This window comes from Nematolebias whitei, chromosome 21 (assembly GCF_014905685.2).
Source record: "Nematolebias whitei isolate Nwh7 chromosome 21, NemWhi1, whole genome shotgun sequence".
In the NCBI taxonomy this organism is placed as follows: Eukaryota; Metazoa; Chordata; class Actinopteri; order Cyprinodontiformes; family Rivulidae; genus Nematolebias; species Nematolebias whitei.
In genome coordinates this window covers 26,857,010-26,878,442 of record NC_056518.1, presented here as the reverse complement: position 1 = coordinate 26,878,442, position 21,433 = coordinate 26,857,010, and the positions used below count along the sequence as shown (strand labels likewise).

The window sequence follows — 21,433 nt, the reverse complement described above, 5'->3', positions numbered from 1 at the left end:
TGTTCTATTGGGTTTAGCTTCTAGCTGCTGTTCTGTTGGGTTTAGCTTCTAGCTGCTGTTCTGTTGGTTTTAGCTTCTAGCTACTGTTCTATTGGGTTTAGCTTCTAGCTGTTCTCTAGGTTTTAGCTTCTAGTTGCTGTTCTGTTGGTTTTAGCTTTTAGCTGCTGTTCTGTTGGTTTTAGCTTTTAGCTGTTCTTCCGTTGAGTTTAGCTTTTAGCTGTTATTTTGCTGGTTTAAGCTATCAGAAAAGATTTTTCTTGAGTTTATTTTAAATAATTATATACAATTATTACAATAATTATATACAGCAAATATTAAAAATAAAGAGTAAATATGCAGACAGACAGAAGTACAATGGATCTTCTGCTGCATCAAGATCCTTAAAGAATTAAAGGCCTAGCATTCCTTGAAGGGCTACAGTTCACCCACCGCCTTTCAACCTCTACATTCTAAAAGTTTTATTAAAGATATTCTGCTGACAGTGTGTTGACTGTAGCAGCTGAAGCCAAGGTTTTATGTAAAGAGCTTGTGCAATGTGCTGCACTCAGATGACCTGTTGGAGATGACCCTCAGCTACTTCCACACAAAATTTCAGTTCAAAATCTGTAAAATTTGCTGCGTTATTGCCATTTTTGTATTAAATAAAGTTGTTGGCTGTTGTGGCCATCTTGTACTGGGTTGAATCCAAATCCTAATTAGTGGTAGTTTTAGATGATCCAGTGATTACTTTCTGAAAGTTTAATTAAAACCAGTACAATGGATCATTAGATATTCTCCTAACAGAGTTGACTCCAATAGTTAAAGGTAAAGTTAACATTAAACTTAAATTTAACATTATTTATAATATGTTATAACTTGCATAGTTGTTTTGAATGTTGTTTTTCCTTAGACGTTTTTACCTTTGTAGCGATGCAGAGTGTGCGGAGGCCCTCTCTGGCATAAGAATCCAGATGTTTCTGGGTTTGTTCTCTGACGTGACTGTAGATCTCCTGTTCTGCACCTGGAAACAGAAATCTCAAGCAGTCTAATATCAATCGTTCTCTACATCAGTCAGGACACACAACTATTCAGCCAGATTTGGAGAGCTCAATATTTCATCCCTTCAGATTTTACCTTTAGGCGTTTCAGCCAGATCCATGATGACGGAGTCGGCTCCTTTGGTGTAAACCACCACCTGTCCTGTGAGGGGGTGTCGGACCACCACAGACATCCTCTTCCTGTTGGAGTCGAAGGGCAGGATGTGAAGCAGCTGCACTGACAGAGAGTCGATTCCCGGCAGCTCCACCAGCAGGCTCTCAGCAGAGCGACCCCTCAGGGTGCAGTGGTACGCTCGAGCTGCGTAGACCAGCGCCGCCTCATCGGGACTCTCCGCCTCGTAGAGCAGCTCATCGTCACTGTCCTCCAACTCAACATCTATGTTCAAGTCCTTCCCATCCTGCTTGGGCCCATCACCTTTTGCATCCACGTGAACTTCCAGCTCTTCCTGGTCCTCCATATTTACAGAATTATCTCCGTCTCCTTTTGCTAAAAGGTCCACTTGACCTTTGTTGGTTTCCTGGTTGCTCTCCGGAGCAGAGTGTGACCCGTTTGTGCTGTTGTTTGTGGGAAGGGGGAACGTGAAGGAGCCAGTCTTCCCCCGAGTGAAGAGCCTACTTGTGAAGCTGCGAGGGCTCCCTTTGATTTGGGGAGGGTAGAAGCTGAGACGTTGGAACATCAGCTTAATTTCCTCAAGAGACTTCAGAGGAGTTTGTGCTTCAGGCACCTGGAGGGAAACGAGAACAGGACGTTAATTACCAAAAACTGAACAGCTCAACACAGAGCCGCTTCAGGAAATACACAAGCCCCTTCACTTCATGTAAGCTTTACTGAGTTACAAATTAATTTAGTAGTTTTGTGGCAAATGGTGTGCATCTTTTCATTGATTACTCCGTGAAAAATTGTAATAAACCATTTTAAATTGTAAATTAAACAAACTATCAAAGTGCAAGAGAGTGCAAGAGAATTCTCTCTGTGATGGGTCTGACTCACCACATGGCGAGGCTGGCTGGGCGAGGAGACCACCACACTGTTACAGATGGCGAGAGCCAAGAAGAAGTCGGTGATGTAGGTGAGCTCCAGACTGGATAACGTCTTAGAGGAGCTGTCTCTCAGATACAGCACAGAAGAGCAGAGACAGTTCAACTTCCTGACCAGCTCCGGGTCAGGGACCACGTCCTTCGCCTGAATGAACACGAACACAAAGCTGCAGATCAACTCAGTTCTATGACTTCAGATCAAACTGTATGATTTCATGAACTTGTCTCTGAAAAAGGAGAACCCCGGCTGCCGAAAGGATTCAGCTCCAAGGACCAGTACTGCTGCAACAATTAAATAAATTACTTTAAGTCTATAAAGTCTAAGCCTCAGGAGAGAATATATTCAGGTTCTTCAGGTTGGTTAGGTTCTCCTGAGTTGGACTTTTGAGCAGAACAATCCAAGATCCTTAATTATTTTCCCTTAAACAACTTAAGTGTTTTCAGAATCAGTCATGCTGAAAGGTGAACCTTCATCTAAGAGTAAATTCTCTGGAAGATTGAAACAAGCTTTCCAAATAAAGCTCTTTTTAAAAAACATTTATTTCTTTAATTCTAACCAGGCTTCTTACTGATGAAGAAAAACCTCCTCAACATGATGCTGTCACCACCGTGCTTCACAGTGGTGAGGCAACAATGTGCTTCACGGATGGCATTTCTGTCATCCTGAACAAAATGAAAGGTGTTAATTGGCAGAAGATTTTGCTTTTTCTTTAATTACCAAGACATGTTCAGTCTTAGACCCATCTGATCTCCTTCCAATAATTTTGAGGCTCTACAAGACTTTTAGTGACGACTTTTCCACAATGTCTAACTTTGTATATTTTCATCAGTCTGAGATTTTCATTTACAGATTTTCTTTGACTTTGAGTTTTGGTGGAATCCAGCTTTTATTTGTTTTTAAACGGATTGGTGTTCTAAGAGTTTTAGATACTTTTTGTACAACCAAACTCAAAATAAAAACCTAAAATAGGTTCTTATATAACAGAACAGGGCTGCAAATTTCTGAAATAATTTCTAACTAAACTTAATTTCATGCGACTTTAAAGAGAAACAAAACCAAGTTGTTATTACTCAACAGCCAAACAAGGAAGCGATTCTGCTGCAGTGTGCTGGAAAACCTTGTGAATTGGTTTGTTGTGTGAAAGAATCTTACCATGCGGCTGCAGAAGACGCCTGCCCTCGCCGGGACATGATTGGACAGTTGGTCTTCCTCCTCCATTGATTCAGCAGTGAGCGTGTGCAGAGACACGGAGCTGCGGTTGCAGTTAACGGAGCGACAGCTCAGAGATTTCCCGCTGAAGCCCGACTTCAGAGTCACAGTGCGATTGGTCTCCTCGTTCGGCTCTGCCTCGTACACCTCCAGCCTACGCGCTAACACACAAACACAAACATTAAAAAAAAACACAGCCAGACCTGAAGCTCTGCTGCTGCAGTTCAGTTCTGCAGTCCCCCACATACTAAGAGAAAAGCTCAAAGCAGTTTGCACAATAGCAAAAATGTCACAACAAATGTACAGCAGTTACTTCTTTATTACGGGGATTAGGGGACCACGCCCCCCGCAATAAGTGAAAAACCATGAAATAGGGATACAGTAGTCCAAGTTCAAGTTCCACTCCCAGTCTCCCTCCTTCTGTGTAAATAAACAATTTAAATGCAATACTGTAATATTTAAATATTACAGTATCTAAATATAAATTGTAGAGAAGAGAAGCGCAGCAGGATAGCAAAGAGTTAATCCTTTACACAGCAAATGAAGCAGGGAGCAGAAATTCTTGATCAATTACACTGTAACAACTGAACATAGAAGTTCTAAAATAATTAAAAATAACTTTTAAAACTTTTATATTTTGTGATTATGGATGATTTTACGATGTGACTTTGAATTTTAAGTTGGAAGACAATCGGTGCAGCTGGACAGCAAAGGGTTAACCCTTCATGCAGGAGCAGAAATGTGGGTGTGGCAGAGAGCCGCAGGTGGCAGAGAGCTGAAATCATGACAGGCTGCAGGAGGGAGCTGCTTCCTGCACCTGTGGGCGGCACACAGGTGCAGCAGGTGCTGAATCATTTAAAATAATTCATTTAAAATAAACAACCCATGCTGCTCGTGTGACTCATCCACCAATCAGCCAATTGCGTCTCATGTCCACTCTTACTTTGAAAAAACGCGAAAGAGCGAGTCCGCAAAAGTCGAACCACGAAGTAGCGAGCGACTACTGTAGATCTAAAGGAAACGGCATGAAACTGCTGTAAGGATTCCAAGTTCCAAGAGTCTTGATATTAAATATATTTACATAAGATTATTAATAGACCATTTAAAAATGAACAAATAAAAGTTTGGATAATGTAATGAAAGTAAATGTCAACTTCTCACCATTTTCCTCATGAGGATATTCAACCCCATAAATACTGCAGCGACGAAACACCATCTTATTTTCAGTCAGCGTTCCTGTTTTGTCTGAGAACAGGTACTGGATCTGGCCCAGGTCCTCTGTGATGTTGAGAGCCCGGCACTGGATCCTGGAGTCCAGCTGATCGTTGTACAGGTCCAAGTCATTGTGGATGAAGTAGATCTGGCCCAGCTTCACAATCTCAATGGAGACGTAGAGAGAAATTGGGATCAGGACCTGTTGGAAGAGGTCAAAAGTGAATGTTAAACCCTTTAACTGTAAACCTGTCAACTGTGATTTATGAAGGAATGAAGCTTTATTGACATTGTCACAAGAACAACAAAGTTGCAGAGCCACTCCCAAGGTGCTAGTACAGCATACCATGTACATAAAGTGTAAAAAAGATTAAAAAGGGTTAAAATCTTACATTAAATAGATCGTATACAGAATATTGAGGTGTAAAACAGTGTGTGGCTGTGAAGAGTGTGTCAGTGCATGTATGTGTTCAAAACTGTAATGACTTGGGGAAAGAAACCGTCTCCAAGACTGAGGGTTCAAGCCCTGATGATGCAACAGTTCAAAGAGGAGGGAGCCAGGGTGGAAGCTGTCCTCGGTCCTTGTTGGTGGCTCTGCTGAGACATTGGGAGGTCTAGATGGACTTTAGAGAGATGAGGGGGACGCGAGTGATCCACTGAGCGGTGTTCGCCACTTGACGCTTTCTCCATTCTGCCTCAGTGCAGTGAGGTGAAGTAAGTTGGCACTCTCTCCATTGGAAGTTCACTAGTTCACTATCGGCTATTATCTTCTGAATGATGTCGGAAATGATGGCTTGTAACTCTGGTAAGGCTACAACAGAAAAATCTCTCAGACTGGGGACGATGTAGCGAGGCTCAAAGTAGTCCAAAAATTTTCGGAATCCGATATCTTCAACGAAAAAAAACTTCCACACCGCCGACATTTTGACTTCTTTCTCTCCGCCGTGATCAGATCAGGTAGGCACGTGTGACGTCATCACTTTGTGCTGGCTCTGCAGGCATTCTTGTCACTGGGTTGTCATACATAAACAGCGCATTTCATATCGGTGAGTTATTTTGATAGAATGGCCGATGTCCGATGTTTAACTTTAACGCTAATATCGGCCGATACCGATAATATCGTGCATCCGCAGTTTCAAGACTTCATCTTTGTAGGAGTCTCATCTCCTCCTGAGATCTATCACACCACTGTTGTGTCTGCAAACTTCCCAGCGGTGGTACTTTGTGGGTGTAAAGGCAGTAGAGAAGGGGGCTCAAACAGGAAACAAATGCTATGAGAGCAGGTCATCCCACTCTACTTTCAAAAATCCCTCTGACCTTCAGAAAAAAGCTCCTCAGTCAATTATATAGATAAAGTACTTCAAGTTCATGCCACCGTTTCCATTTTTGTAGGTATAAAATAATTATTCATTAATTAAAACAAAGTGTTGACATGCCATAGTTACACAATCAAATATTTAAATCATGGTTTTAGAGGCAGTAAAAGTGACATTTAATATATATATATATATATATTTACACTGTATATATATTTTATAGTCTGTTTTTTTATTATCTCAAAAACAATTAGGCTGCAAAGTGCTTTATTTTGCCCTTATCTGAACACACCTGGAGTACAATGATCATAGTCCAGAAGACATAGAACCCAGCCAGAGCAGGAGAGGTTTCACCATCAACCTCAAAAATGGGGTCTTTGAGGTTCTTCAGCCAGAGGCCATGACCTGAAATGCATCAAAACAAAAAGCTCAATACATTAAAAATTACAAATGATAACAAAACTTACAGCTTCTCGGTTACTTAGGAGTCCAAACCCACTGGTTTTAGGACCACGGTTGTGTTCTTGTACACACCTAACGCAGCAGTCAGACACATGACGATGAGGACGACGACACACCACAGGACGTCAGTGTTCAGGCGCTTCTCCAGCTTGCTGCGTTTATACCTCGGCCCGCTGTTGTTCATCATGGCTTTAGTCTCATGACCTGAGCCATAAAACAGAATGACAGAACATGCTCAGTTATAGGACATAAACCCTTTTTCTGGAGAAAAATATGTTTGTCAGACATTTAAAGACGGATAAAGTCCTTCAAACAATGGCTCACTTACACTTAGAATAAATAAAGTCAAATTAAGGAGAAAAAAGCACCAGGATCATAACATACAGTAAATAACAGTCATAAAAGATTAAAACACACAAGGTATTCAGACAAAAATATTTATAACCTAATTTGACTTTGTGTCTATTTGCTCAGGTATGTTTAAACAACCCCAGCTGTTTGGTTTGTTTTACAGCCAAGAGAACGCGTCTGAATAATCCATTTCATGTACAGACTGTGCACTTTACTCATGGCCGCCGCCTCTTCTCTGGTGAACATCACGTGGACAGAGAGAGTTTTGTATCAACACCAACATGCAGGTTGGTTCTTGCAGAGCTTTACGATGGACAGTCTTTCGCAGAACAAACAGAAAGCAGATAAAATCCACTGAGTCACTGTTGTCAGCCTGCTGTAAAGAGAGGCGGCTGTAACTTCGGCTGAGACAATAAGAGTATAAACAGGTTTCGTCAAAGGTTGACAGATTCAGAAACGGTAAGATGAACGGAAGATGAAGACCTGAGAGTTCTGGTGAGTGTAGTAATGTGTAAAAGATCATATAGATACTAAGGAGCGACATTATGAAAGCCCTAAAATCAAGAAAGAACGTTTAGTTCAGACGTGGGCAACATGTGGGTCGAGGGCCAAAAGTGGCCTTTAGACTCTCTATCCGGCCCCCTTTTTCTTAATTAAAAAGTGAACAACTTTTAAATAAGATGATGAAGTTTGATTTTTATTAATAAAATATAAATCAAACATCATGGACAAATAGATAAGAAATCTTTGGATAGAGAAAGGCTAAAACGTCTTGAGTCGTCGTGTTTCCAGAACTACACTGATCCTAAAAGACTCGAAAAAGCAAATATACAATTTTTATTTTGCATATTTAAGCAAAAATATATATAAAACCACCAGAGCCAGTTTACAGAAAATAAGTCTTGCAATCTTAAAGATGATCTGCCTTGAAGAAAAATATATTTTTTAATTCTCTATGCGGCCTTCTGATTGCTCAAATATCTTGATTTGGCCCTCTGGGAAATAAACGTTGCCCACTCCTGCTTTAGTTAGTGTGGAGTTTACCAGGAAGTCCTTAAGCTTAAAAGGTTCTAGTAAAATGTGTGGGAGAGATCTGGACCAGTTGAAGATCATGATGGGACTTTTATCTGGGACTAAAGCGAAGGGAAGCTGCAGCGATGGAGAAGTGAAGTGGCCAGGGAAGGCGGTGTTGCTTGGTTTGAGAGCAGCGGCAGTGATTATTACCAAGGTGGAAATATGCAGTCCGGATTGTATTACTGATGTGTTCTTGGAATAACAGAGTGCTGTGAAGGATGACACATACACCAAGTCAGGTTCCAATAAAGTGTTGTGGAAAAAGTATCAGGTGATGATTCAGAACACTGGTATGTTCAGAAACTGTAAGAAAAAGTTTTACACGAACCATGCAGAGACACAAACTTCCCTGCTTTAATATAATATGCACTTGAAATATCTAGCTGTGTTTCTTAGTAAAAGTATCTTTTCCCCGTGATAATGTGCCTCACCAGCATAAACCACAATGCCAACCACTGTCTCAGTGTTTCGAATGGTGCAGCTCCTCAGCAGAAGGTTGCTGCTATGGAGGCCGACGCGAACCCCACTGGAGTGCTCTCTGTGGAAGGAAAACACAAGATGATAAAGTCTACAGCTGGAATGTGTGTGTGTGTGTGTTTGTGAAGTAATAAATACTCACATGTAACCTCTGAACCTGCTGAGATCATTGTTGGGATTCTCGCACTCAATACGACTGTGGAAGCTTTCGGGGGTGAAGTCTACGTCCTGGAAAACAACAAAATGCACATTTTCTTTCTATCAGATTACTGTATTTATTCAACCTTTATTTAGACAGGTTAATCCCATTGAGCCTCGAGGACTCATTTACAAGAGAGACCTGATTTCAACAAAGAATGATGAAACCCAAATGGCTCTGCCAAGATGAATCCCACCTGAACTGAATAACCCGACCACTGTTCAAACAAAGGGGTTCCTCGTCTGCAGCCTCAGGTGACTTGGGGCGCAGAGATGAAAAAACAGGACACCCTTTTGGGAAAACTCCACAAGTATCGTACTTGCCGCCGTACATGTTGCACCGCCGTCTAGGTCTCATCAGTCCAAAAATGTCTAATAAAATGGGAAAAAACAAACATGTCGCTTCGTCGTATAAGTCGCATCTATTACGTGTCACTGCTGACGCGTCGTCACTGCTGACAAACCGGAAACATGGGCCGGTGTTGCGCCAAAAATCGAATGGCTGTCAAATGGCGGCAGCGGGGAGCGTGTACGGGAGGACTTTAATAAGAACTGAACAAGATTAACACAAAATCAATTATTTGTTTGCTTGACATTACAGTAAAAGGTCAGTCCTTAATAAATGCATTTTAACGGTCAAATCAGCTGCATTTCAAAAGCCGATTCGCAGAAGCGGGAGTGTGCAGAGGGACAAGTCGCTGTGCATTTCTTCAAAATTTAACAACTATTGCTGAATAACTTGATGAAACAAACAGCTGAAATAAGCTAAAAACATGCTGAAATGTAGCTGAAAAAGAACAAGCCTAAAAGAAAGCAGAAAGAACACATATTTGCTGAATTTGGTTTAAATCTGCATAAATGAGAAAAAAAAATAGTAAATCAGCTCTAAAAGCTGAAATTAGCAAAACAGAGCTGAAAAGTAGCTGAAAATGTAGAAAGAAGCTTAAAATGGCAGAAGAAAGTGGAGAGAGCACAATGTTGCTGAATTAGGCTGGAAAAGGCTTAGATGAGTGCAAAAACTGTGAAATTAGCTGAAAAAGCTAAAATTTGCATAAAACAGCTAAATAGTATATGTAACAAGCAAAACTAGCATAACTACTAGTAGGCTGAAAGGAGCATAACAAGTTGAAATTAGCAGAAAGAAGTTAATTAGGCTGATTGTAGCAGAAATTACCACAAAAAATATATTTATCTGAAAACAGCTTAAATTAGCTATAAAATACTAACAAGCTAACGGAAAAGGTAGAACAAGCTTCAATTAGCAGAAGAAAGTATGAAGAACACATTTGCCCAGTTAGGCTGAAAGAAGCAGAAATGAGCACAAAAAAGTAGAAAGCATCTGAAAAAAGCTGAAATAAGCAAAAGAAAAACAGCTGAACAGTAGCTAAAAAGCTGAAAGAAGTTTAGATTACCAGAAGGAAGAGGAGAGAGCACATTTTTGTTGAATTAGACTGAAAAAAGTTAGAACAAGTGCAAAATATGTAGAATTCGCTGAAAATGCTAAAAAATAGCAGAAAAAGCTGAAAATTGCATAAATACGCTGAAAGGAGCACAACAAGCAAAAATTAGCAGCAAGAAGTTGGAAGAAGCACAAAAATATTGTAGTTGGCAGAAACAATCTAAAAGGATCACAAAACAGCAGATGGCTAAAATTAGTTGATAATAGCTGAAAAAAAAACATTAAAATTTGCACAAGGAAGCTGAAAAAAGCTGAACCAGAACAAAATGTAAAAGGAGCAGTAAAAGTTGTAAACAGATCTAAACAGAAGAAGGAAGTAAAATGAGCTCAATTCATTTCCTATGAGGAAACAGTGGCAGAAATGGCTAAATATTTCAAAAAGCTAAAGTTGTACCAATACCAAAAGTCAAAGCACCATTCTCCTGAAAGAGCCGAATGTTTTGATATAATATTTGTTGAAATAGCACAAAAATTGTGGAACAAAAAAAGATGCCAAAAAACGTACAGAAGAAAAATGGATCACAATAGGGTGATCACTATTGGGTAAAATAAAATTGGACTATTACACACTTCTATAAAAACATAAATGGCATTATTATTATAATCATTATTATAAAAACATGAGCAAGGCTTTAAGATCTGAACAGTTATTCTAAAGCGCGTTAGACTCAAAGACGCATCTTAAATTAAAAATCATTTTCAAGTAAGGCAGGCGATCCCATTATTTTAACGTGAACAAAACAACTGCGTGACTGAGAGGAAGTTAACGAGAAACAAAAAAACTAAGCAGCCAGTGGAAGTTTAACTGTTTACCTGCAGAGCGAGGTCTGAAACCACCTGTCTCTGTTTCAGGTTGGTCTCTCCATCCAGGTTAGCCGTCTCGATGTAACAAACCCCATGGGGGTCAGAGGAATACAGCAGCAGCAGGTCAGCCGGGATGATTTCATTACAGGACAGATGGACAAAGTCTCCGACCCGCACATCCTTCCAGCACCGGTCCAAGTAGGATTTCTGCTTGCTGAGGGACAAAGAAGAAAATGAATTACTTCTCAATATAAGTGCAAAGACAAAAAAAATATATATATATATATATATGATTTTTGGTGCTGAGGAGCTACTGCTCAGCTATTTTACACTAATCTATTGTTTAGTTTGGAATAAAGGTGCAACACATTAGCCCCACCGTCTTAGGCAATATATGCATTTTGACCTATTTCTCATGAGATTTTGAAAACCTTCCAGTTCTATTGCTCTGTGATAATTTGATTAAGCTAGTAAGCAAATACAGAAATAAAATTAATTAATTATAATAAACTAAACTTGCTGAGCTACACAACATAAAATAATATTACACATTCTGATCCATTCATGTGTGATGTTTTATAAACCAGATTAACTCCACTTGAAGTGAAAATGTTTTGCGTTTTTTTCACGAGAGCAAGTCGGCTTTCTTCAGAGAGACGAGTTAGTTTCTAAGAAACGTGCACTTGTTCTGTGGTTAATTTTTACCCTCCCTGACCCGACAACCTCTCCAGGTAATAAACAGCCTGATGGCTTACAGTAGACAAAAGAGTTCATCCACAACATTTGTATTTACAATCATATGTTACTCCATTATCACTACTGTGAAAGAGAACGTTAGGCGTGTGTAGGAGCTACGGGGACACCGTGTACAAGAACAGAAGCACACATTTTGTGGATTTGTTTGTTTCGCTTCTTTTTTTTTTTGCACAGAATGACGAGTCCTGGCAAGTGGAGGGGGCATTCTTATCCACCACTAGACACAATGGTGGAGCCAGGGGGTGGACAACGGTGGCCTTAGCCACCAATTTTTTTTTTTGGACATCCAGTTTGGCAATTCAGCTTTTGATAGTAACCATTCACACAATGCTTTATTATTATTATTTTAAGTTATCCAGCTCACAACGTTTACATATACACTTATGTGGCAACAGCCATCTTGGATTTTGACATGGCAACCCAATTATCAAAAGGAACCTTTATTACACTTAAATATCGCTGCACACAAAAAGTCATTACTTATTTTTCAAGCTATCGTGCTCACGGACAGACAATATTTCCAATTCCCCGTCTTTGCTCTGCAATGGGAGACAAAAAGACTGATGGCCGTTTATTCCCGCGACCCAAAAAGGCAGACGCAGGTAAAAGAAGATGGATAGATGGTAGGAAATCTAATCTACTGATAAAACTGATTATCTCAATAGAAAGAAATAGTAATTTGACAAAAACAGTTTCAAAAGTTCTAGTTATGATGGGCTAAGAAAAGATTGGAAGAGTTCAAAGTTCATGTTTACGATTACTCCACTTTATTAAATTACAATATCTGTAGCACTTTTCGTGAATCAGAGGAATTAAAACTGATACTTCTGTCAGAACAGCTGCGAGCATTGTGTTCTCTACAGACAAGAATTAAAAGGTTTAGGGAAGTTTCTGAGTTCTGCATCAAATCACCAGAAGCCACTTATAGAAAGGTTCATTGACCGACAGGTGAAAAAAGTTCGACCTGAATATTCTGATCTACAATAAGTTAATTTAATAAGTTTTAAAATATATTATATTTAAAAAAAAAAAAGTCTAAATTATAGGGATGACTAAAAGACGAACTCCAAAAACCGAATACGCTTTCTGAAAACTTGATTAAAATTCATCAAGAGCTGAAACATTTGGATTCATCTTAGCTCTTTACGTTCATTGGTCATTTCTTCTAAAAACATTGAAGATCTTATAAATACATCTGCTTTTTTTTTATTAACGTCACACGTGATCGTTGTAGATTCATCGTTACCTTTTAGCTTCCTTGCACACAAGTTCTGATCGCAAAAAAAAAAAAGGTTTATTCTCAATATTTTCTTGAAACGTTTGATTTGTTCTCGTTTTTTTCAAGCTCCATTTTCTTCAAACCGCATGTTAGAACAACGCCGTTCAGCTCGGAAGAACCAGGAGAACAAACATCGCCTCCTACCTGCAGTAAACCTGACAGAGGAAACCGTTGATAAAATGATCCGATTTAAACCTCCGGTAGTCTTCAAAGACGTCTTTGATGGCTGTAACTGACAGCACCAGCAGAATAGGAATGACTGAAATCTCCGGCTCGAAGGCCTCCACTACTGGAACAAAGTTTAAGGCGGCGAGGAAGATGAAGTAGATGTTAGCAAAGCGATGAAGCTGCTCGAACAGGTTCTTGGGCAGGAAGGACAGGAAGGAATACTTTGTGGTCCGAATCTTGTTGCTTTTGTACAAAGTCAGGAGTTGTTTCAGCTCCTCATCCTCTGTGGAGGAAGGTCCAACTGTCCTCTTCTTCCTCAAGCGCTCCTTCGGAGAGTTAGGATGCAGTCGCTCCAAGCTATGCATGAGTCTACCACTGCAGTGGGATCAAACCTGCCGATTCGAGAGTCAGAGGCTTCGGCTTCCTGTCGATCGAGCTCTTATCCAGCCTGTACCACTCATCTGGTTTCATACTGTTCCTTTCTTAACCTGGTTATTCTAATGTGGACTCTTTGCCACATAATATTGAAGTGAAGAACAGAAGCAAGAGAAAAAGTTCAAGTAAAGACTACCAGGTGGATGTGGCTTTATCGCCACTCCTCTACTGAGCAAACTCAAGGTTCAGCTTTTACAGCTGCCACAAAAAAAACTTAGATTACATAATCGTATATAGGTGGAAGGAGCGTCACAGCAGCAAATCCACAAACTGTAACTGGAAGAAACCATAAAAGCAGAGCAGCTGATACGACTTCCTGATTGATCAATGGATCGGAATGGAACATTTGTATGGATCGGAAACCAATAAATCAACTCTTTAGACCACGTGTCAAACTCGAGGCCCGAGAGCCAAATATGGCTCATGTTTACATCTTATCTGGGCCCCAACATTATGTTTTAGAAGTGCAATGTTTTTTATTGCTTCTTATGAGTATACGGTACTTTATTTAGTGCAGACTTCTCATGACAGTTGACCAACTCTGAACCCCCCCACCCCCACCCCCCCAACAAAAAAATAAATAAATAAATAGTTGGAATTTTTCAGTAATCTTTGATTTTGATGCAGAAAAACCGACAGAGAACGTCAATTTAGACCAAGAAAAGATGTTTGGTATCTGATTGGAGTTAATGTATTCACTGAAACTAGCCCTTATTTTGAATGCGTTTTTTCTGATCCAAGTTCCAAGATGGCCGCGCTCAGTCGAGTCGCAGCTTCACAGGCTCCCGGTGAACTCAATCTTTTTTTATTCCCGTTTTTGTTTTAACCTTTTTTTTTTTTTTTGCGCCTACAATGCACATCCCCGGTACGGGTATCACCGTGACACACTCGTGGAGTTTTCTGTGTCGCTGTCTTGCCATCGTGGTTCAGTCCTTCCAGCCTCGGGCGCAGGCCTGTCATGGCGGCTGTCTCCATGATCCTCCATCTGCCTGATCGGACCAAACTCTACGGATCCGTTTGGTTCCGCAGGGAAACCTGGATGTTCTCCGTCTGCCGGACCCAGTTCTAGAGGGCTGTCTGGGAGGGCAGCTGCTGCAGTCATTGTTACCATAGGGGTACTGACGGGACCTGCTAACTAGACCTGCTAACCTGCTAATGCTGCTAACATGATCCTCCATCTGCCTGATCGGACCTAACTCTGCGGACCGCGCTTGGTTCTGCTGGGGAAACCTTGAATGTTTTCTGTCTTCTGGACCTGGTTCTGGAGGGGCAGTCTGGGAGGCAGCTGCTGTGGTCCTTATTATCATCATGCTGCTGAAGGGACCCGCTAACAAGACCTGCTAACGCTGCTAACAACACCCCGCCGCTAACAGTATCATGCTGCTAACTGGACCATGTTGCAAAGATAACCTCACTGTCATCAGAACCACTCTGCCAATAGGACCATGCTGCTGCAGATTTATTTATTTTTCACTTTTGGTGCCTTGTTTCTGTATTTTTGTTGCATGCTTTGAATGAATCCTAGTTTATGTTAGTTTAGTTTATGTTAGTACTCGCATTAAGCGTGTAAATTATAGCTTAACAAGTCATATATTTATTTATAGAGCACAATTTAAAACATAGACTGTTATCAAAGTGCTTAACACTAATGGTAACACTAAGAAATAAAAAGCAGTAAGAATATACCTTAAAAAATTAAAACAACAGCATTAAAATGAAGACATGGAACAAGATATACTAAATCAACTCACACAGTATGAAACGCCAGAGATAACAGATATGTTTTTAGCAGGGATTTGAACACCGGAAGGGAGGTGGCATGCCTAATGTTCGGGGGTAGGTTGTTCCACAGTTTGGGACCCATGACTGAAAACGCCCGATCTCCTCGGAGCTTCAGTCGTGTTTTTGGAACAACCAAAAGCAGCTGATCGGATGATCTCAGATCCCGAGAGGGAACATATGGTTCCAGTAGCTCAGAGAGGTAGATGGGTGCAAGGCCATTTAGGCGCTTATAGGTCAGGAGGAGAATTTTGAAATCAATCCTAGTTCTCACAGGAAGCCAGTGTAGGGAGGACAGAACTGGTGTGATGTGCTCATACCTCGGTGTACCGGTTAAGAGCCGAGCTGCAGCATTCTGGACGAGCTGTAGCCGTGAGATAGAGGCCTGGCTGGCTCCAGCATACAGTGAATTACAATAGTCCAGGCGGGTTGTGATGAATGCATGGACTAGTGTCTCAAGATCGGGTCTAGACAGCACTGGCTTGAGCTTAGCTACCTGCCGCAGTTGGAAGAAACTTCTCTGCAGAACCGAACTGATCTGTTTGTCGAACTTAAAATCCGAGTCAAAAACCACTCCAAGGTTTTTAACAGAGTGCTTCAGATAAGTCTGAAGGGAGTCCAGTTTCACAGGATAAGAGGCGGCAGCTGAGCTAGGGCTAAAGACAATGACTTCAGTCTTCTGGTCATTAAAACTTAGAAAATTTGAAGCCATCCATGTCTTAATGTCGTCCAGACATTTGAGGAGAGGGTGGACGGAACAAGCACTGGCTGGTTTCAGTGGCAGGTAGATCTGACAGTCATCGGCGTAACAATGGAATGGAATACCATGTTTTCTTAGGATCGACCCCAGTGGAAGCAGATAGAGCGAAAATAGAAGGGGTCCGAGAATCTAGCCCTGTGGGACACCGCAGGAAAGAGGCATTGAAGTGGATGGATTTTTACCCACCTTCACACAAAAACTCCTGTCAGAGAGGTATGAGCGGAACCAGTCTAATGCAGCACGTGTAATCCCAACCCAGTGTTCAAGCCGAGAGATGAGGATACTGTGGTCAACAGTATCGAAAGCGGCAGTAAGATCGAGGAGTACAAGAGCCACAAAATGACCAGAATCATTTGCTGTTAAAATGTCATTACAAACCCTAACCAAAGCTGTTTCGGTGCTGTGGAGCTGCTTGAAACCAGACTGAAAGACCTCAAAGATTTTGTTCTCAGTTAAAAACTGATTTAACTGAGTAAAAACTACTTTTTCCAGGATTTTGGACAGAAAGGGGAGTTTTGAGATTGGTCTGTAATTTGAGCAGGCTGAAGGGTCAAGACCAGGTTTCTTAATTAACGGTGTGACTACTGCATGTTTGAACGCCTCTGGGACCACGCTTGTAGCAATACTACTGTTTAGTATTGTTAGAACAGCAGGCCCAATCGCTGGTAGAACCTGTTTGAACAATGCTGCAGGGATGGGGTCCAATGGTGATCCTGATGGCTTCATGTGACCAGCAACTTTGTTTAACAATGGGAGTGTGATTGGTTTGAATTGCCTGAAAGTAGCAGAACACGAAACAAAAGCTGATGGGTCGACTAAGGAGCGGGAAATGGAGGCCCTGATCAACTCCACTTTGTTACCAAAGAATTTAGTGAAGTCATTGCAGGTGTCAACAGAGGCCTCCATACATGAATACGAAGGGACGTTTAGAATGGAATTTACTGTTGTGAATAGGGCGCGGGGGTTGTGTCTATTTGAGATGATGAGTTGAGAAAAATATTTGTTTTTTTTCAGATTTGACAGTGTTCTGATAATTTTTTTAACAGGTTTTGAGAAAAATGAAAGAAACCTGGAGTTGGTCCTTTTTCCACCTGCGCTCAGCTCTCCTGCACAGGCGTCTCGCTGCCCTGGTGGTCTCATTCATCCATGGGTACTGGGCTCTCCTTGAACAGAACCTATGAGAATCGTGCTGCTGTTGTTCAGTGTATTGTTTCCATCTTAGATCTTTTAGCGTACCGTTTGACGTTTGTTTAGCGTATATCTTGGTTTATATTTCAGATCCTTATTTACTTTTCTTTTACATTTTATATTTTTGCTATTGTTTGATGTAACTGGGACTCTGTGTACAGTTTTGTTCCACTACATGTACCACATGTGATGCAAAAGACAAAGAATCTCTGACTGATGAGACTGATGAACGCCAAGGGCGTTCCCAATATGAGACACTCGTCAGTGTTTCCTCTACAATACTTGCCTTGGCAGGGCGCTCACCTCTTCCGTGATTTTTGTCAACAGGGTGCTCGGTTCTGTTGACAGGGCGGTGCGCCCTGCTTGTATAATGGTAAGGGAAACACTGCTCATGCTACTCAAGAGAACCAGAGTTATGACGATAACCTAAAGATTCCCACCTACAGCACAGATGCAACTCGAGGTCACTCCTACGCGATTGTTTTTTAACATTTTAATACATTTTAAGTAAGCTACAGCTGCCACTTTTAATTAGCCATGATGACCACAGCTCCACATTCGTGCCACTTGGAAAATTGTAAACTTGTGGATTTGAATCAGCTCCTGAGGTTAACTCACCCACAGAAAACTCGCACCACGTTGTTGTTGACCTTCTTGTCGAACAGGTAGCGTCTGTAGTCTTCGAGCGCATCTTTAATAGCGATGACTGTAAGAACCACGAGCAGAGGAATCATGGTGATCTCCTTCTCAAAGGCTTCCACCACTGGCACCCAGTTGAGCAGCGCCAGGAACAGGAAATAAATGTTGGCCACCCTGCAAACATCAGAGCAGCACATTAGTTTAGTAAAACTAGAAGGTGTGTGAGGTGCAAGTCCAAACGGCCTGCGGGGACAGAGCGAGACCAGGTTCAAAATGTAAGATATTCCAACAAAAATCAACGGAGCTGAACAGGATGATTCAAGATTTTTAAGACAAAAAACTATTTCAAGATTATCAATAAGAGCATTATTGGAGAACAGCTAAATCAGAAAGAAAAGTGGTCAATGTATTTAAACAGAAACATCCGTCCATTATCCGTTTTTGTGATTTTTTTTTTCTTCCTAAAACTCTAAAACCAGCTGTTAAGTTTTTCTTAAAATTGTCCTATTCATCCGAACCTTAGACAAAAGACATAATTGACCATGACCTGCCAACATAAAATGAGCAACGTTTACAGTTAAACAGATTCAGGATATCAAAGTCTTAGAAAACACAAAAATGGATGTAACAGTGAATTTGACAGCTGAGTCATCTCCGTCACAAACTCCAAGTGATAAACTGCAGATCTTTCTTTAAAACGTTCACATGTAGGATGGAAAGCAATATGCATTCATTCAAGCAATGCTAGTTTCAATCAAAATGAGTTAATTTATTAAAAAGACCTTTTGATCAGCAGTTCTTCACTTTTCCAGAAAACTTCGCTGCCCAACCCTTCATTCACACGAACAGCAACAGAACGAGTCAATGATTCATTAAACATTAGCCACAAAATGTACTAAATAATATTTCTTTCAATATTTAATTTCATATTATCACATTATTTTAGCATCATAGATTTACATCATCGTGCATCACGATTTTTGAGCAATATCAGATCATTTCATAAGACTATTACTTCAAAGGAAATTCGGAGGTTGCCAGCTGCTTCAAATCACGCAACACAAAAGAATAAAAATCAATAAATGGATAAGTGAGAATAAACAAAGAATCAAATGCAAGGAAGTAAAATGAGCTAATGAGGCACTCAGTGGCTCCAACTAAAGATAGACTGATTAATTAGACGATATTAGCCCTTTATTTTCTTAAATCTGCCATCAGCCACGTCTTACATACTTGACCTTCCTGCTGTCCTCGGGTCAAAATGACCTATGATGGATGTTTTGTAGCAGGAGGGTTAATTAATTACCAAACAGAAAAATAAAGAAGCAGTAGCCGCTGCAACAACCAGCTGTAGGCCACAATTTTTATTTTTTTAAAGTAAGAACCCTCTAGTACAGTGATCCTCACTATTTTTTTCAAAAGAGCTATACTGACAGATCAAAGTCAAGGGGAGAGCAGCGATATCACCCCAAGTTACTCAAATAAAAGAAAAATATTGAACAAACTATGAACAAAAAAGAATCAGCCAGCACATTATCTGTTTAAACAAAATGTACCTTAGGTGCATGTCCTTGACTTTCTTCATGTTGTATTTGTAATTTGTTGCTGCAACCACAGTGAGGCATTCAAGACGGGCATGGGTCAGTCAGTTTCTCTGTTTTTTAAAGATAGTGGTCATGGTTGAAAATGTTGACTCACGTGTGTAAAAATTTCAGCTTTTAGCCGTTACCCCAATCCCATGAAGAAAACACAAGTCAACAATATGAATACCAAAGTCCATGCTCAGCAATGAATATGCTGCAATATGTGTACGGATGAAGATACGCCCTTTACATTTCCGCCTGCCCCCTCATGTAACCATGTCTAGAACCGGCCCTGTAAGATGCTACTTCCTTCACCGCGGGTGACAGCAGGTGCGGAGACGCGCGCCGATCCATCTGAGATTAACAGGACATTTTTTACGTCTTTGGACCGGTGGGTCAGCGGACGTGCGCGGCTGTTGATGATCAGCTGATCCATTTGAAGCTTAACAGGACTTATGTTTGACCTCTACCGGCCGGTCGGACCTGCCTCCTCCTCAACAAGTAGATTAACACATTATACGTAAAACCGCATCAAAGAAGCCCGAGCCGACATGCGCAATTATTGCGCAATGCACCAGCACGTTTTAAAAATGCACTGACTGTGCTGGTGTATTGTTGTAACCTGTCTCGGGAGCCGCGCAATGAGCATCCCTGCTCTAGTACATATTCAAGGTTCAACGTTTTTATTGTCATTCTCATCACATGTGGTACATGAGGTGGAACAAAATTGTGTACTCAAGGTCCCAGTTACAACCAAAAATAGCAAAAATATAAAGTATAAAAAGAAACAGTATATAAGGATCTAAGATAAATGCTGATATATGCTAAACGATACGCTAAAAGAGCTAAGATATATGCTTAACACTAATAATGTAGAATAATATGGTATATTAAACAGCAGCCAGAACATGAGTCTGTAGTGAGCAGATGGGTACGAATAATGATGGTGCTGGTATATTGATTTGAAACGTTCAAGATCTTTTAAGGAATGTTGATTACCAGTATGTGTTTATTTAAGTTATTTTACTTTCAATCTTTGCTTTGAAATTTGGAAACTTTTTTTTTTCCTCCTTTCATTAGTCACAATCAAATCAAAGAGCTTGAACAATCCATTAACATTTAGTATTTGATGGCCATGTCTCAAACAGTCCACCCTTGTCTCCTCACAGCTCTAACCGCCTCATGTCATGAAAAGGGCTCCAATCTAAAATAATTCATTTTGTACTTTCAATGTTTACATCGTAGCAACTGACCTGTGAAACTGCTGGAACAAGTTCATGGGGATGAAAGTCAACAAGCTGTATTTGGTGGTTCGGATCGCGTTGCCCTTGTACTTTTCGGACACAGCCTCGTATTCCTGTTGGCGGGGGCCATGACGGGCGAGCACCGTCCTCCTCCTTCCACTGACCCTCTGTGGGGAGCTGTGGGTGTCCAAATAGTTTTTGCTCGGGAGGCCATCAGGCGGGGAGTACCAGCCTCGCTCCGAGTCTCTGGTCAGCAGCTGTCGACAGCGATGCTGCACCCAGTGGAAGCGCTCCATCTACGCAGCCGGGCCCCCCTCCTCAGAACCCTCGTCCTCCTGGACTCTCACAATGTCCTCCTTTGGTAGAGACAAAAAATAAAAAAGTTCACAACAATCTCATGAAAAAAACAACAACTTGGTGATTCAGTTCCTCGATTCGCCTGCATGACAACCTAAAAGAAGGAACTCGGATGATTTCTCAGCTCTGAACTTTCAGCCATTAAAAAAAACAAAAACAAACATCCATTGTCAACAAAGCATAGTTAGTACTGATGACAGCGAAGGAGCGTTTGAGCCTTCCTCACTAAGAAAAGCTGCTCTAAATCTTAAACTTTAACACTTTTATAGCTTTTTCTCCACTCAAACATGATTTTCACCTGACCAAAGGAACCTTTCGAGTAGGCCTGTCACGATAACAAATTTTGCTGGACGATTAATTGTTTCAGAAATTACTGCAATAAACGATAACATTGTTTGAAATTTGACAATATTTAGTAATTATCGTCAAATTTAAGAAGAAATGTTAGTTAATTTGTTTTGCGTGTAGAACCTTTTTATAACCACCAGATGGCAGTACAAGACTGTTTGAATGGAAGGATGGATAGTGAGGGAGCGAGCAGCGCATCTCTAAGAAAAATGGGAGGGAGGCACCTTGACGTGATATGGGCTGTCTCTCTTTGGTTCTC

The 21,433-nt window shown here is 40.9% G+C and overlaps 1 protein-coding gene across 1 annotated transcript in view; it reads right to left on the bottom strand.

Annotated features, from left to right (window-relative positions):
- The window catches only part of atp10d (ATPase phospholipid transporting 10D), a 25,419-nt gene extending 4,736 nt beyond the window's left edge, over positions 1-20,683 (bottom strand). The window contains exons 1-13 of the mRNA XM_037694786.1: positions 20,672-20,683; positions 20,479-20,636; positions 17,622-17,816; positions 10,648-10,852; positions 8,320-8,405; positions 8,132-8,238; positions 6,348-6,479; positions 6,106-6,218; positions 4,447-4,699; positions 3,229-3,446; positions 2,029-2,220; positions 1,114-1,762; positions 900-1,000 (exon numbers count right to left, since the gene is read on the bottom strand). Coding sequence (XP_037550714.1) covers positions 900-1,000; positions 1,114-1,762; positions 2,029-2,220; positions 3,229-3,446; positions 4,447-4,699; positions 6,106-6,218; positions 6,348-6,479; positions 8,132-8,238; positions 8,320-8,405; positions 10,648-10,852; positions 17,622-17,816; positions 20,479-20,636; positions 20,672-20,683 — 2,421 coding nt within the window. The remainder of the gene's footprint in view (positions 1-899; positions 1,001-1,113; positions 1,763-2,028; positions 2,221-3,228; positions 3,447-4,446; positions 4,700-6,105; positions 6,219-6,347; positions 6,480-8,131; positions 8,239-8,319; positions 8,406-10,647; positions 10,853-17,621; positions 17,817-20,478; positions 20,637-20,671) is intronic.
- Positions 20,684-21,433: the final 750 nt, after the last annotated feature.